The sequence below is a fragment of the Zalophus californianus genome, chromosome 8 (genome assembly GCF_009762305.2).
Source record: "Zalophus californianus isolate mZalCal1 chromosome 8, mZalCal1.pri.v2, whole genome shotgun sequence".
In the NCBI taxonomy this organism is placed as follows: Eukaryota; Metazoa; Chordata; class Mammalia; order Carnivora; family Otariidae; genus Zalophus; species Zalophus californianus.
Window position 1 is genome coordinate 128,886,910 of NC_045602.1, and position 18,180 is coordinate 128,905,089.

At 44.2% G+C, this 18,180-nt stretch overlaps 1 protein-coding gene across 2 annotated transcripts in view; it reads right to left on the minus strand.

Annotated features, from left to right (window-relative positions):
* Positions 1-18,180, minus strand: part of UBE2V1 (ubiquitin conjugating enzyme E2 V1) — a 32,067-nt gene that overhangs the window by 12,561 nt on the left and 1,326 nt on the right. For both annotated transcript variants that reach the window (XM_027621509.2, XM_027621508.2), the window contains exon 2: positions 788-936. In XM_027621509.2, coding sequence (XP_027477310.1) covers positions 788-936 — 149 coding nt within the window. The remainder of the gene's footprint in view (positions 1-787; positions 937-18,180) is intronic.

The window sequence follows — 18,180 nt, forward strand, 5'->3', positions numbered from 1 at the left end:
AGCACAGGTTCTGGAGTCAGAACCCCCTTGGGAATTATCAGCTCTGTGACTTTGGGCAAGTAACTTTACTTCTCTGAATCTGTTTCCTCACCTGTAAAATGGGATGGGACGACACAGTAGTAGCCCCTAACAACAGGTTCTTGTGAGAATTCAATGACATTTCTTGGGGGTTTTACTATGTACATATGTACTGGCATTATGAAGCCTGGGAACTCTCACAAATCACAAAGCTCTAAAAGAGAGGTCAATTTTCTCATCCCCATTGTCCTCTGTCTTCTATGCAAAAGCCTCTGGGTCTCACAGTGCCTGCAAGAGACCAGGGCCAACCAGACAGGCAATCGCCTTTGCTGAACAGCCCGATTAATTAGGATATGGGTGCATGGCAGACCCAGGAAACCGTGAATGAAAACCACAACCATGAAGGCTTTCCAAAGTTCATTTGGACGCTGTCTTCAGAACATTGCCTGTATCTGGAGACTTATTATTTGATAAGCCCAAGAGTTTGTTCTAAAGTACACATGGGGGTGCAATGACCTCACACCTCCCTGTCTACACTGCCATGTAAATTCACACTATGAGTCTAAACAGGTTTTTGCTTACCATGTAGAGGGATTAAACAGCATCAGAGGAGGTTCAAATATATAAACTGAAACTGGTCAAAAAAGAATAGCCACATTTCAGAAAATATACCATTGGTGAGTTTTTTCCGTGATAAGGCTAATATTTCTTAAAAGGAGGCACAGTGAATTTAAGACATTGACATTTATAGCCGTAGCTCGACGCTTACTCTTGGAGGCCCAATTATCATCCCTGTCCATCTTGTAAGTGTCATGTCTTCGTCATCTTCTAGACCCCAGCTAACTGTGCCATCTCCTACTCCTTTCTGGCCTTCTTCCAGTTCTTCCAACAGTCGAAAATTGCGAGGGACTTTTACTCCTAAAATAAATGGAAAGAAATTCAAGATACTAGCAACTCCAGGGGAACCTGTAAGGCTAGATCTGGCTGCTTGTTATTACTATGTGGAAATAAAGATGCTAACATGCAAAAAAATGGCTGAAAGTCGTCGTCCCTCAAACTTGCTTACAGAGCTTCCAGTACCGACCAGTGCGCCCACAAGGAAGGGCCATGTGGTTTTATTTCCGGTGAAGTGACCACTGAATCAAGTCTAGAAAGACTACTCCCCCCACCCTGGCCCCACAGCTTTGATAAACTTCATCAAGAGTTTACGTGTCAAAATGCTGATCAGTTTGGGTCCATAACAGATGAAAACCACCAATATCGGTATCATGAGTAGTAAGTGCCTTGGAAGAGAAGAGGCTACTGCTTTTGTTTCATTCTTATTACATATTTCTGAGGCTAAGGGTGCGTGCATTTGTTGGAATGACACTCAAACTGCCTCAGGAGGAGAGCCAGCCGCCATGCCACATGAAATAAAAATGGTATCCTCTTGATCAGCTAAGAGTCAACTGAAGGCGCCAAGGATAAAATTTTCAATTAGTCAAGCCACAGTTTCTCTCTTATGAAAAAGCCGAAAGAGGGCGCTCATTCTCTGATTTACTTGTTTCCAAAAAATCCCAAAGCCTGGCAAGTAGCTCATGGAAGAAATCACACAAACACATCTCACAGGTTCAAGCTACTATACCTGAGTTCAGACTGAGGCCTGAGCCATTTCTGGGTGTTTTCCAGAACAGAACCGAAGCATTGGGGCCAGGTGGGGGATGAGGCTGTGGGAGGGCAGGGAGAGCAATTTCGTCCTGTGCTTGGGCACCAAGCAACTCTCCCAGGGGTGCGCGCCCAACCAATCCCACCTGCGTCTCCCCTCCTCCACCTCCCTGCCTGGCATTTGAACAATTACCTCTGGGAAAAAAACCTCAAGTTCAGACAAATTATAAGCACTTTTTTGTCTTGAATGCTGAGCCTCCCACTGGCCAGACTCCCTGAGGCGAGCAGCACTTACCACGTAGCCGTGGAGAAAAACCCACTGGAGGGACTCCAGACTCGGAGGTGCTCCCAGTTTATCTCACTGTTTCCCAAGGTGGGACTCCTGCTACTGTATATTCAACTGGAGTAAATACCTGAGCATCTGCTATAGGTCGGGCACTTTTCTAGGCAATGAGGAATAAGCAGTGAACAAAACAAAAATGCCTGCCCTCGTAGAGCTTACATTCTAATGGGAAACATATAATCACAAAACAAAAATACAAATTATATAGGATGACAGCTGGTGGAGTTTTGGAGCAGGAGTAGGGGGAGGAGCTACATTTTTAAATGGGGGTGATCAAGGAAAGCCTTACTGCGAGTAGGTGTCATGAAGTAAAGACCTGACATGAAGGAACATGACCTATGCACAGCTGAGGGGAGAGTCTTCCAACGAAGAAACAGCAAGTGCTAAGACCCCCTAAGACTTTGCCAGGAATGTCAAAGAACAGCAAGATCCCAATTCAGCTAGAAGCGGGTCAGTGAGATGGAAGAGCAGTGGATGGTTAAGGACTCCAACTATTACTGACCTGAGAAGACACTGGAGTTGTGAACAGAGGAGTGACGGGATCTGACTTGCTTTTTTAAATAGATCCCTCTGACGGCTGTGTACAGACTCCAGTGAAGGGAGCTACGGCCTACTGTAATAACCCTGGCAAAAGAAAACATGGCTTGGACCAGTGAAGGTGGTGAAAAATAGTACAATTTCAGATATCTGGGAGGTATACACTGGTAAGATTTGCTGCCAGACTGCCTGAGAAGCACAAAAGAGTAGTAGTTAACTACTCTGGCTTCCAGGCTTTGGTCTGAGCAAGTGGAAGGGTGGAGCTGCTAGTGGTACATTAGAGAATTTTAGGTGGCAATAAGTGAACACTTCACTTTATAGTTCTGTATTCATTTTTAAGAATAATTTAAGGCAAGTAATACTATACTAACTTCCCATGTACAGTGATGGTAAAAAATTTCCTTTTACCATAAACGTAAGCAAAAGAGTCGGTTGATTGAAGATAAGAGTAAACGACAAAGACAGTACTTTAAAGGAAACAGAATAAACTGGAAAGCATACTTGAATGGCTCATTTGTAAAACACTGGCATTTTTTACAAGATTTTATTTATCTATTTGAGAGAGAGAGATCACGAGCAGGGGGAAAGGCAGAAGGAGAAGCAGACTCCCCATTGAGCAGGGAGCCCGACACGGGACTTGATCCCAGGACCCTGGGGTCATGACCTGAGCGGAAGGCAGACACTTAACCAACTGAGCCCCCCAGGCGCCCAAAGACTGGCATTTTTAATCTAAATAGTCAACTGGATTATTCAGCTATCCTGGATTGTGTTCTCTAGCAAACACAAAACTAAAGGATGTTTGTGATGTTATAAGCAAAATGCCAGACAATACAATGTCTTTTGTCCAGAGAGTTAAATCTGAATCTTAGTAATCCTAACTAATTTGCCTGGGCAGCAGAGCAGGGAGGGGGCTCACTGTGTAGAACTACTGCTGTTACTACTGCTTAATGTGTAAGCCTGCACGAACGAAAATGAATACCAAAGGAACACAGAATCATACGGAGAGGAAGACTGATAAATATCACAGATGGTGTAATACGCTGAATTGTGTCCTTGTAAATTCATATGTTGACGCCCTAACTGCTAGCACCTCAGAACACGACAGTATTTGGAAATAAGGCCTTTAAAGGCGTGATTAAATTAAAATGAGTTCATCAGGGCACCTGGCTGGCCCATAACGTAGGGCATGTGACTCTTGATCTTGGGGTTGTGATTTCAAGCTCCATGTTGGAGGTGGTTTACTTAAACACACACACACACAAATAAAATCTTTTAAAAAATATAAATAAAAGGGGCTCCTGAGTGGCTCAGTCAGTTGAGTGTCTGACTCTTGATTTTGGCTGAGGTCATGATCTTGGGAGTCGTGGGATCGAGCTCTATGTGGGGCTCCTCGCTGGGCGGGGAGCTTGCTTGGGATTCTCCCTCTACCCTCCTCCCCACCCCGCCCGTGTGCATGCTTTCTAAAAAAAACCCAACAATACACACACACACATATATAAGTGAAAAATAAAATGAGTCCATTAGGATGAGCCCTAATCCAATTTGACTGGTGTCCTTATAAGAGGAAATTTAGACACACAAAGAAACAACAGGGATGCACGAGTGCATGGAGAAAGACTGCGTAAGGACACAGGGGGAGGGCAGTCCTCTGCAAGCCAAGGAGAGAGGCTTCAGAAGAAATAAACCTGTTGACACCTTGAGCTTGGACTTCTAGCCTCCAGAGCCGTAAGCAAATAAATTCCTGTGTGTGTGTGGTACTGTTACAGCAGCCCTAGGAAACTAACACAGATGCTAGGTGACATTTTAAAAGAAGCTTAACAAAGTTGAAAAGGTTAGAGACCAAGACAGTAACAGCAGTTATCTCCAGGTGCAAGGATTATGGGTGATTCCAACCCCTTTCCTGTATTTTCTTTTTTAAATCATTTTATTTTTTTCATCATGGTAAGTGTACTCTAATCCCCATCCCCTACCTTTTCTGTATTTTTCTGATTTCTTTTACATGATCTCAGTATTTGCAAAACAGAACACTTAGGAACTATGCCAACTATACTCTAGACAAGGTCCTACGTCTGGGCTTTCACATTTGCTGTTCCCTTTGCCTGGGACACTCTTCCCCCAGATACCCATCAAGCTCCCTTACCTTCTCAGGGCCTCACTCATATGAGTAGGAATCTCACTTAATGGTTTTCCCTAAGTGACTAATTTTAAGTAAGTGATCCATGTTTTTTAATATTGTTAAAACTTGTTCAAGACAAATGCACAATGGCAAAGTACAACGGTTGCCACAGCTAAGCCCTTCATTACTGAAGGGAAGCTATGTGTGTGACCTCTATTTGAAGTTGCTCTTTTTGGAAAGATGAAAAATGTGCCTTCTTGTGTCAGGTATTTAAATCAGGCTGGATTAACTATTTCTGATATGACTATTTCTCTTGTAAATTTTAGCAAAACTTTGTGGCTGGAAATACTACCTCTTCATTAACAACCAGATCTGATTAGGGAATCCTAATCCAAAGATCACAAGCTCATTGTATTAGTTTCAAATAGTGAATTCAAGTTTTATATATGTATATATATATTTTTTAAGATTTTGTATTTATTTGACAGAGAGAGAGAGACAGCGAGAGCAGGAATACAAGCAGAGGGGGTGGGAGAGGGAGAAGCAGGCTTCCCACTGAGCAGGGAGCCCGACACAGGGCTCGATCCCAGGACCCTGGGATCATGACCTGAGCCGAAGGTAGATGCTTAACAACTGAGCCACCAAGGTGCCCCTCAAGTTATATTTTTCTGATGTTTGATTTCTACTTGTGAAATGGGGAAAAATATCCTATTATTTAATCCTATACTTCCAACAGACATTTCTATTGGATTAGACATTCAGTTAAAGCCCATGTACACAAGTGAACCCCCAAGAAATAAAGAATCAGTTCAACTTATTTTAGGTTAGCATTTGGAACAGTCAAAGAGCATCACACAGGACAAAGCAGTGTACAGTTCTTGCAGTACTGACATTATAGGATCATTCAATTTGATTCAAGTTATAAAACAGGATTCAGAAACAGTTTAAGGCGCGCCTGGGTGGCTCAGTTGGTTAAGCATCCAACTCTTGATCTCAGCTCAGGTCTTGATCTCAGGGTCGTGAGTTCAAGCCCTGTGTTGGGCCCCACGCTGGGCGTGGAGCCTGTTTAAAAAAATAAAAAACTTAGGATTGGCTAATGTCTATTAGGTAGTCAAAAAATATTCTAAGTGGGAGTTGGAACATATATATAAATATCAGAATAACTATACCATATATTGATGAATTACAATAAGCATTCATTCCATTTGAACAGCAGTTCTCAAGTTTTTTGGTCTTAAGACCCCTTTATACTCTCTTAAAAATTACTGAAGACTTCAAAGAGACTTTGTCTACGTGGGTTACAGCTATTGATATCTGCCAAATCAGAAATCAAAACTGAGAAATTTAAAAATATTTAATTCATTTAAAACTAACTACAACAAATCATCACCTGTTGAGATAAATAACATATCTTATGAGGTAACTAGTTTCCAAAGAACAAAAGAAAATTAGTGAGAAGAGTAGGATGGCTTTACAAATTTTCTTTAATGTCTGGCTTAAAATAGGGAGTGTTAAGAACTGAGGTGAGCTGGAGAAATACATGTCCTTTTCAAAGGGGACAGTCACTCCTTTGGTCTAACCAAGTATCTGTGGGTCAAGTTCTGCTTATGGACCACCACTGTACATGTGGGGACAACTAACTGTTCTCAAGAATCTCTTTGATCCCTAACATCCTAGATTCACCTCAGAAAGTATTTAAAACCCTTTGTTCTGTCAAAAGGGTAAGTAAAGACTGATAAACACTGTGCTAATCTGGCATTGGGTGGTTAAGTACTCTGTTAACCTTTATTTAGCTAAACATTGAAGAGTTTAAGTCCACAAACTCAATAGCTTTAAAAGGGAACCGTCACTTGGAATTCATATTTACTAAGACATAAACTTTTATTTTTACTCAAAAACTGACTAAAAGCAGAGTCTGGAGAATAATAACAGCTAGCAGAGGTCAGGGAATTATAAAATTATAGCGTGATTCATTTAGTTTTTTTTCTGATATTTACACAAAAGTGGCTAGTTAGCACCTAGTTAACTGGTTTACTGAACTCTCTTTGGTAAGGCACCATTCTGGGGTACACCATGTTTAATGTGTGTAAAACTCTCACTCCACACTTCCAAGCAAAAAATCCACATATTTCAGGACTGCAATTTAAAAAAGTTTGCTAGGAGGGATGCCTGGGTAGTGAGTCGGTTAAGCGTCTGCCTTTGGCTCAGGTTGTAATCCCAGGATCCTGGGATTGAGTCCCCGCTTCCTTCCTTCCGGCGCCCTGCTCAGCGGGGAGCCTGCTTCTCTCTCTCCCTCTGCTTGTTCTCTCTTTGAAATAAATAAGTAAAATCTTTGAAAGAAAAAAAAAGTTTGCTAGGCTTTTTACCTGCTTGTCAAAATTTCCCTACACATAAATTTGTCAGTAACATATACGTACACAACTTCTTTCTGTGCAATAATACCCAACACTTATCCAATACCATGCTAGACCTTTGAGGGGCTGTGAAAGAAAAACAGGAGTCTCCCAACTGGAGTATAAAGTCTCACTATGAAAACAAGATACAGGGGCGCCTGGGGGGCTTAGGAGTTAAGCATCTGCCTTCGGCTCAGGTCATGATCCTAGGGTCCTGGGATCGAGCCCCGCATCGGGCTCCCTGCTCGGCGGGAAGCCTGCTTCTCCCTCTCCCACTCCCCCTGCTTGTGTTCCCTCTCTTGCTGTGTCTCTGTCAAATAAATAAATAAGATCTTAAAAAAAAAAAAAAAAAAAGAAAAGAAAAGATACACACACACAACGCTCAAGAGAACAGAACAGTATCAAAACTGGATGAGAGAAACATAACCTATCACAGGACAATGTTTCTTAACCTTTGTGAGGGTCCTAGACCCCTCTGAATTTGATGAAAGCTAAAGAGGTGGAGCCATGCTACCAAGAGGAACAGGACTTTATCCCCAGGGTCAGTAGGCAGGAGCCGCAGAAGGCTCCAAGTAGGATGAGAGATAAGGTGACTCTCCTGAATAATGTTCAGGGTGGGCTGGGAAGGATGAGAGGCCAGGTTAGGGATATGCAACCATCAATGTCTCAGGATGCAAAGCCAGAAGCATTTGCTTAGAGCAAGTATTGTGGCAGAACATCTTATCAAGGGGCCAAGGGATGGGAAACCGAAGGAATGTTAAGAGGGGCGCCTGGGTGGCTCAGTCAGTTAAGCGTCTGCCTTCAGCTCAGGTCATGATCCCAGGGCCCTGGATCGAGCCCCACATAAGGCTCCCTGCTCTGCGGGGAGCCTGCTTCTCCCTCTTCCTCTGCCTGACCTTCCCCTGCTTGTGTGTGCTTGTGCTCTGTCAAATTAAAAAAAAAATCTTAAATGGGAATGTTAAGAGATTTAAGGCAGCACATATTAATTTGCATGACTGCGGCAGTGGTTCCCATTCTTACAATGTGACATAAAAACAACTGGCCTGTACACAGCAGACTTTACATAAGTATTTGTTGAAAAATCCAAAACTGGAGGTGGGGGAAGAGGATAAAAAGGCATGCAAACCCCATTTTATAAAGATAAGCACACAGGTGCCTGGGTAGCTCAATCAGTTAAGCGCCTGATTCTTGATTTCAGCTCAGGTCATGATCTCAGGGTCTTGAGATCTAGCCCTGTGTCTGGCTCTGCATTGTGCACGTGAAGCCTGCTTAAGATTCTCTCTCTCTCTCTCTCTCTCTCTCTCTCTCTCTCTCTCTCCTGTGTGCTCACTCTGCCCCTCCCAGCCCAAAGAAAAGCACAAGGCCACCCATGCTTCCTTGTATGGTATAATGATCCTTAGATGTCACAAACATACAATCATGAGGATACCTGGTCTACCATTCTGTTATTTATTTTTTTAGGATTCTAGTTTTATTTATTTATTTTTAAAAAATTTTATTTATTTGACAGAAAGAGACACAGCGTGAGAGGGAACACAAGCAGGGGGAGTGGGAGAGGGAGAAGCAGGCTTCCCGCGGAGCAGGGAGCCCGACGTGGGGCTCGATCCCAGGACCCTGGGACCATGGCCTGACCCGAAGGCAGACGCTTAACGACTAAGCCACCCAGGCGCCCCAAGATTCTATTTTTAAATAATCTCTACACCCAACGTAGGGCTTGAACTTGCAACTGTAAGATCAAGAGTTGCATGCTGTACCTGAGCCAGCCAGGCGCCCCATTCCATTTATTTTTTTTTAAAGATTTTATTTATTTTTTTATTTGAGAGAGAGAGAGAGAGAGAGAGAGGGAGAGAGAGAGAGAGAGAGAAACAGCATGAGAGGGGAGAGGGTCAGAGGGAGAAGCAGGGTCCCCTCTGAGCCGGGAGCCTGATGTGGGACTCGATCCCAGGACTCCGGGATCATGACCTGAGCGGAAGGCAGTCGCTTAACCAACTGAGCCACCCAGGCGCCCCCATTCCATTTTTTAAATGCTCATCAGAGCAGTGGCTAAGTTATCTCCCACAAAAAAGAATCAGAGTGCACTCTAGAGAAAATTCTATAATCTCTCCACAGAGGATTAAGAGCAAGATCTGGGATCAAGTCCTGGCTCCGCAGTCTCCTAGCAATCTAGCTGTGTGACTGTACCAGCTACCTTGAGCCTTGAGACAGAGATACCATCACTCCCTGACACTATGGAGGGCAAAGAAGAATCGATGAGATAAAACCTGTAAAGCACTGTGTGTAATACCTGGCAGAGTAATGTTTCTATCGAATCACTTTCATTAGCACATTGTATCACCCACCATAAAATAAAAACCCAAACCCCTCACCTGATCCCATACCCCTTCCAGCTACCATCTCATTTCTTTGTTCCTTCTTAGCAAAAAACCCTCCGAGGGGTCGTCTAGACTCCTTGTCTGTCATTCCCCACCTTACCTGCACCTATCCTCATCAGCCTTTCTGTCTAGTCACTCACCAGAACAGCTCTGGCCAGGGGCACCAGGGGCACCCTCTAGCCAAATCCTGAGGCAGATTTCAGCCCCCACCCCAGGGCTCCAGTGGCAACTCCAGGGGCTTCCCTGAGCCTCAGGTTCTCTTCGTACCTCACTGGCTCCTTGGCCTCCCCTCCCTGACCTCCAAATATCGACTGCCTGGCCTCAGGGCAGTCCCCACACCTTCCCTTTTCTGTCTATTCTACTCCCCATCCCCAAGCGATTTTACCGAGACCTAGGAGGCTGGTAGTGACTTTACAATTTACATTTCCAATTAACTGTCTCCGTGACATCTCAGTTTAGAGGCTTATGAGGCCTCTCCAACTTAAAACACTTCCAAACAGAACTCCTTTGTATTCCTAAAAAAAAAAAAAAAAAAAAAAAAAAAACAAACAACCAAAAACACCCACACCCCAATCTAAGTATATGGCACAAACATTTACCAGATTGCTCTGGCCAAATATCTTGGAGTCAAGATGAGAAATCTTTCCCTTACACCCCATACTCAGTCCATTTCCAAACATATTCCAAATATGGTCATTTTTGCCATGTCCACTGTGATCCCTGTCGTCCATGCTCCCTCAGCATCCCCACAGGTTGCTCAGCCTACTGGCCTACACCTACAGTCTAGTCTCCAGGGTGAGCTTTTTAAAGTAAGTTCGCTCCTGTCACTCTCTCAGCCCTCTCCTGGCCCAGCACACACCTGACTCAGGAGGCTCAGCGTGCCTCCTGAGCACCATCTGTGTCTCCAGCATTCCCTGCCACCCACTCCTTTGCTCCCTGTCCTCCCTCAGCCATACCCACCTTCTTTCAGTTCCTGAAGGAACTGGCAACTTCACTTTCTGCCTCACCCTGGGATTCTCTGAATGGCTGGTAGGCTGACTCTCTTATTCCTCACTAAGGTTGAACTTCCCATTCCCTTATCTTGCTTTGTTTTTCTTCACGGCATTGGTTACCACTTGACATTTTAAATATATTCATTTCTAATTCATTAGCTGTTTACTGTCTCTCCCATCTGACCATAAATAAGCTCTGTGAGAGTAAAACTTCATCTCTTTTGTTCACTGCTAAATCTTCAACCCCTCAAGGAGTGCTTTGCCAGAGTATGTGCTCAAATGCTTGTTGACTGAATGGGTGCCTGGGTGTTAGCGAGGGATCTTATTTCAGAACGAATAATGCTCCATGTCACAAAATTCTAACTCTGGTTTATTTCTGAAAATAAAGCATGGAAACATTCATAGCACTATTAAGAGAAAGCCTTAATATTAAAAAGATTATCAAAGTATGGATTTTAAGTAGCTGAAGGAAAGTTATACACTGAATTCGGAATGATCTTGAGAAGAAGTAGAAATCTTAATTTAGAAGCCACGCAGTCTACAGAGGTCTTCTCAGAGCGCTCCTTCCCGACATCCCTTTACCCTTACCCAGTGTCTGTGCTGGACCTTTTCTTTCTCTTTACATTTTATTTTCTTTCCTTTTTATCGTCTGACTCACTCTCGGAGCTTCTCGAGCTAGAGCTGTGACTCATTCAATCCTGCCTCCCCAGAATCTGGTGTGTTACCTGGCATACAATGGTGCTCAATAAATGTTTCCTGACAGGAGACACAGCACTAGCTCTTCCTTTCCTACTATAAACTCTAACATGGTCTACTGTGGCCAAAACACTGAACACTGATACCATGTAACTGAGAAACCTAATGTCTTTTATTTTGAGATCATTAAAAACTGGTAACTAGTTTTATCTTTTTAATCAAGTACGATAGAGACTTTCAGGGAAATCTACATTTTTTTAAATGATGGAAAACTGGTTTTTTACTCAAATCACACAAGCCAAAGGATTCTTCACTACAAGATGACCTTTGTTTTACGAAATATATATGAAAGCATGTTACTGATATTCTACACCATTTAGAAACTGTATACAAAGTTAATACATCAGTATTTTCTACAAAGCAAGCGCATTTAACTCCAAATAGCCTGACTACATCCTAGTGCTAGAACTTCAGGGTCTATATAGGGACACAAATCCAAATATTGGTGGAGTTCAGGGGCGCCTGGCTGGCTCAGTAGGTGGAGTGTGTGAGACTCTTGATCTCGGGGTTGTAAATTTGAGCCCCACATTGGGTGTAGAGATTACTTAAAAATAAAATCTTTAAAAAATATGTATTAGTGGAGTTCAGAGATTCTACAGACCTTGTATCAGTCACAAGTTAGGACATCATCCCACCTGAATGGAAAGCATAAGCTTAAAATCATGATACATTAATTTTAACAAAAGATTTCAGTGAATATATTTAAAACTTAAATCCACACATGCCAAAGAACAGAAACACAACAGGTCAGAAAAACTTAAGAATACTCCAATGTATGTTTAATCCCTATGGCACTTTAATCCACTGAATCAACCTCAATTTTAAGATTCCTAATATTTGTGTGTGAATCTGACACCAAAAGGCAACTGGAGAAGCAGCTTCAAGGGACAATACAGAGGATGTAAAAATGAACTCTTGCTCATCTTAATAAACTACTGAAAAGTTAACTATGAAAATGTTAAGATAACTTCACCAAGGTGCTAAAATATCACAGTAGTCCAAGATTTTTTAAAAGAAAATATTTGTCCTGTTACTTCAGAATTCTTTCCAGAAAGATTTTTCCTGGATCTGTGTTAGTATCAAAAGTCAGCCAGTTTTTCTTCTGGCTAAATATAACCTGAAAAGTCAGCAGCTGCAGGATATTACAAAAAAAAATATGGCAACCAGGTTGAAAAAGCATGAATATCTGACAGGGTCTTACACCATGTCATAGTAAAACATTCAATGCAGTAATCTGAAACACAGCAACATATTAAAGTATCTGTGGTACAAAATGGATTTGAAGCCCTTTAAAACACCTTTTGGGAAAGTCCTGGCCACAAAGCAGCAGCTACTATAGCACGCCAATCCTGGAAAACCCTGGCATGGCTGAGCCTCACAGGTTTTCTCCTGAAAAGAAAGTTGCCAATTAAAACTGGTTTGGTTGCCCATTTAAGGAAGACAGTGAACTAAATAAACTAGGAGTCTGGTGCTACTCCCGTTCTGGAAAATAAGGAGACCTGGATGGTGATGCACCAGCTTCAATGTTCCTGAAAAGCAGATATAAAGTCAGGGGCAAGTAACTTTTATTCCTGAGCAACTGGCAAGCGCAGTCTGGCTGTGTAGTTAGTGCCTGCCCAGAGGAGCAGAACTGTTCTCTCCTCTACAGCAATCATCCTCCAAGGATGGTCCCCAGATCTACAGCCTACACATCACCTGGAAACTTACTAGAAATGTAAATTCACAGGCCCCATCCCAGAATACCCCAACACACTACAGAACTACTAACTCTGGAACTCTAAGGGTGGAGACCAGCAATTGAACAAGCAATCCTGGAATTTGGACACTAGTTTAAGAGCTGCTGATCTTGGGGAAGAAACAGTGGCAATCCGTCTTTACAGCCCAGACGATGGGACAACAAGAGCTGATGACAAAATGCGAGATGTTGGGTTTCTCTGACACTAGAGTGACCAAGGACAAGGACCAGATTTACTCTGACAGGTGGAGACAAAGAATAAGATGTGGGAAGTGTATCAGGACAGTTAGGGAAGGAGAGGACAGAGTTAAGTCTAGCTAAAGTCCCTCTAGAAATACCAACCAATCAGGACAAGAGCTTTCCTTTTTGAAAAGCTGAAGAGTCACTTTTGCTTCTGCCTTATCAGACACACTGTTTCTCCAAATGTGTCAAATTTATATATTTGGCTACATCAAAAAAAAAAAAAAAGGCGAGAAAGTCAACAAATATTTACTGAGCACCTACTACGTTAGGAATTGTGCAGGGTGCTACGACATAACAGTGGAGAACGTGAAAGAATCCTGCTTTTGTGGAAAAGCACAGAAAACATGCAAGAAAGCAAGTAAGAAAACTTCAGATAAGGTGAGTGCTTTAGAAGAGAACAGAAAAGAGATGTAATAATGACAGAAGACTATACTGAATGGGGTGGTCAGGGATGTCCTTTCTGCAGAGCAGAGACCTTAAGAATGGGAGGCAGATCATTCCCAAGGGGGTTAGGGCAGGAGCAGAGGTGTGTGTGATACCATGTGAGGTTAGGGGGTGGGCAGGACCAAGACCACAGAGGGCCTTCTGGGCCCCAGAAAAGAGAATGATTTGATTCAAAGTGCAAGGAGATTTCATTCTAAGGGCTTTCTGCAGTGGAGTGGTAGTTTCTGTTTTCAGTCTGCAAAAGATCATTGTGCAAAAGATCATTGTGCTTCCTCTAGAGAACAAACTGGAAAAGGGTAAAACTGGAAGCTGGCTTCTGCAGTCTTTCAGACGAGAGATGGTTCTGGTTCGGCAGGAATGACAACAGTGGAGATGGAGAGGAGGATTTAGCATCTTTTGTTGGGTTATACCTACTGGACTTGTGATGGGTGGATGTGAGGATGAGGAAAGGACCCTACCCAAGGGCCCTGACTATCCACCTGTGAAAGAACTAATTGGCCAAGTCAGAAATGTCAACAGACCTGCCAGAGGCTGAAGAAATGTGAGATGCCTAGCTGGAGAGAAGGCAATGGGGGCTAGAAGAATGATAATGGGGCCAAGAGCACATGCCCTGGAGCAGAACTGTTCTGCACCCTAGCTCCACAAGTCACTGGACCTGCACCTCAGTTTCTCACCTTCACGACAGATGCCTGTCTTGAAGGACTGCTGTGAGGAGTGAGATCATTTAATATGACTGAATCTAATACACTGACTAGCACATAGTAGGCCCTAGAAGTGCACTTTAAAAAGAAGTCTGGGTGGCTCAGTCGGTTAAGCGGCTGCCTTCGGCTCAGGTCATGATCCCAGGGTCCTGGGATCGAGCCCCATGTCCGGCTCCCTGCTCCGTGGAGGGCCTGCTTCTCCCTCTCCCTCTGCCTGCCACTCTGCCTGCTTGTGCTGTCTGTCGAATAAATAAATAAAATCTTTAAAAAAAAAAAAAAGTCTGGGGGTGCCTGGGTGGCTCAGTCAGCTGGGTATCTGACTCTTGATTTCAGCTCATGTCATGATCTCCAGGTTGTGCGATCAAGCCCACGTCAGGCTCTGTGCTGGGTGTGGAGCCTGCTTAGGATTCTTTCTCTCCCTCTGCCCTTCCCCACCCTCTTAAAAAAAAAAAAAAAGTCTGAAGGGCTTGCATGTAAATGAAGACAAGGCCCTACTTTGTAAATGACACGAAGAGCCCCAAGCCCAGCGAATACTGAGCTTCCTTAAAAATGGACTTCACTGGGTGCCTGGGTGGCTCAGTCGTTAAGCGTCTGCCTTTGGCTCAGGTCATGATTCCAGGGTCCTGGGATCGAGCCCCGCATCAGGCTCCCTGCTCCGCAGAAGCCTGCTTCTCCCTCTCCCATTCCCCCTGCTTGTGTACCCTCTCTGTCAAATAAATAAAATCTTAAAAAAAAAAAAAAATGGACTTCACTATCACTGGACAGCAGGTTACCCAGAATGAGACAAAGAGTGGCCCAGGCTGCTATAAAAACGGTCCCTGCTACAGCTGGCAGATCCCTCTCATTAAAGCCCTTTCTCTCACCATGATTAAACACTCCAACACCTAGGAGAGCATATGCCAAAAATCCATGCCTTTCCATTTCTTTCCTAAGATACTGGAGCAGGCTGGAGAGGGAGGTGGAGTCAATCCCCCTGGGCTCTAGTCTGAGTGCCACCACTCAGCCACCCTTCTCCCTCAGTAAAACTTCCTCTGGTTAGCTCACTGGGCTGTGGAGAGTTGGAGGAGACGACATAACAGGTAAGTTAAATTAAGTCAAATTACCTGGAAAACTCCAAAGCGTTTTAGAGTGTTAAATGTTTACTTCACCAAATATACTGCTCTGTACTTCACTGGGCCTTTTGGAATTTAATAGAGGATTCCTGACTTCACATGATGTATTCCACTTTTATCAAAGTACTGTAGCTACAATTCAGGTGAGAGTGAAGGGGAGGGAGAAAGAGAATGTGGTGAAGTGAAAAGCATGGTTTGCAAGTTACCACGAAGGGGAAAATCATAATCATCAAAATTAACCTTGGGAATCCCTGAAGAGGCCAATAGGTGGTAGTGGACCAACCTCCATCACTGGAGCAGACTGCTCCCGCTGAGCACTAAGTACATGAGGCAGTTCTCTGGAACGGAGGGCCCACGTTGTACAAAAGGTAGCTGGCTACAATCAGCACAAGACACTCACACGGTTAGACACACAGGAACAAGACCAACTTCACAGACTACGGGTTCTCATCTCCCATCTCCAGCTCTCTGGGAACACCCTTGAATGGAATGGAAGACTACTTAACCTCCACTGCCCATATGGTTAAATGTGCATGTGCCGAATGTGTACAGGAGGCCACTCCAGTGAACGCAAATTTAAAATCAGGCCCAGCCAGGGCTTATGCTTCTGGCACTCAGGTCTCTGGTTAGTTGTCAGGGAAGCCTGTGGGAGGCTGGGTGAGAGGTAGGACCTGGCAACCAAGGGCTTGAGGTCCTGCAATCCCGGCCAAGACAGGAGGAAGTCACCTGTCACAGCAGCGCACCCTGAGGGATTCTCGTGGGCTTCTCACAGTCCACCCTCTAGGATCTATGCAGAATTCACGCACTGCAGAACCAAGGGAGGTAGCAAGGTGTTGCACCCAAGTGTTGAAAGCAGTGACCATTAAACAAACAAACAAAACAACAACGAAGGCCAGCCCTTTACAGGAACTCAAAGACTTCAGAGCTGTTTCCCGGCAACTAGAGGCACATGTTAATCAAGTGGCGTGTTCTAAACCTGACTAAGGAAGGCTTCAGGGCCCCTGACCAACCAAAGACTTCTCAGGGTTAGAAAGCAGGGGCTTGAACATTCATTTCGATTTAACCCATTTAAGGCCCTTCCGCTTCGACTCTCAGCAATCTGCACTCCTTCACTACATAGGGGCACAGGTCAGATCTTGTCATTCCCCTCTTTTTCTTTCTTTGTTTTTTTAAGCAGGCTCCATGCCGAACGTGGGGCTTGCACTTACAACCCTGAGTTTGAGAGCTGCATGCTCTACCAACTGAGCTAGCCAGGCACCCTGTCATTCCCGTTATTTTCAGACTCATTCATTCAATATTTACCAAATGCCTACTTCACACCAGCCACTTTGATGGCTTCCCTCCACACTGAATAAAATTCAAAGCCGTATCTCCCCAACTCATCTCCTTAACAAGCCTCTCGTGCACAGTAAGGACTTTAATCTGTTCTTTCAACATACCACGCTTGGTCCTGCCACAAGGCCTTTGCACTCACTGTCCCTACCCGCCCTGCCCATGATACACACTGCAGGCTTGGCTCCTTCCATCGTTGATATCAGTTCAAATACCACCATCTTCTCAGAGAAGCCTTCCCTGATCACCACTGCACACACTCTAACTCACATCACACAATTTCCTTCGTAGCACTAACTGCTGTCGGAAATTGGCTTAATTATTTATTCCTTTAATGGCTTTCCTCCTGACTAGAATGGAAGCTCCTCAAGGATAGGGGCTGTGTCCATCTTGTCCACTATTCACCATGGGACATAACAGGACTTCAATAAATATCTGTTGAATAAACAGACAAAGGACTTTAGGAAGCCCACTATTTGGAGCAACTTAAAGCCCGTTCTATGTTATCTGAACCATGCCAAGTGCTCTTGACACTGGACAGCAGCTGATGACGTTTTATCTGACCGCATTAGCATTTATGAAGCACTCATCAATTGGCAGGGCTTCAAGAAGTTAGAATTAAGTAGCTGTTACAACAGATTGTAGGCAGCCAATCTCAAGTGACTGCAAACAGGGTTGAGTTGCAATATGACCATAATGCTGGCTGCCACAGGCACACTGTACCCCCACTTCAAAGCAACCTGACAGGGGTGCTATTATGGGGAGAAGTTTCCCACAGCAGTCTGCCCTGACTCAGCCTCTCTCTTCTGTGGCAGTATCTTAAAAAATGAATTGACTCAGCACTATTCCAGCTAAGACCAAAACCTAGGAAAAGGATGTGTGGTCTCTTCTATCCCTCATGGGGGACCCCACTGCTTTAAGTATAAAAGGCAGCTTGTGAGAGGTCACTTTAGTCTGACCCCCGACAGCCAATTCTATTGCCACTGTAGCAGATAAGGCTGGCTTCTTGGGATATTGCAGGAGCAACATCCTGGAAAGATGGACTCCCCTCACCCTGTTCCCTTTAGTTCACCAAGCCTCTCCTAACAGTGCTGATGCTATGGCTTTAACTAGCCAGAGGATTTCAGTCCCCAGGCTGGTGGCCCTGTTTGCTTCCTTCATCAGAGGTCACCCATCATCACCCTATCCATGAGGACTTCCTTGGCCAACATCACTGCAAGGTACCTCAGGGTACAGCCTCCTCACCGTAAGGGGGACACTCAGTCTTCCCCCAAAACTTGCAGTTCCAGAATCTCTTTTGCCTTATCAACCCCTCTGGGGGACCTCCCCCAGCCAACCTTTACCCCACCCCCTCAAGAAGGCCATCTAAGTCCATCTCCTGATGCCCGTTTGTGGAATGTTAACTCTGAAACAGACCCTTCAGGATTTGATCCTCTGGCCCA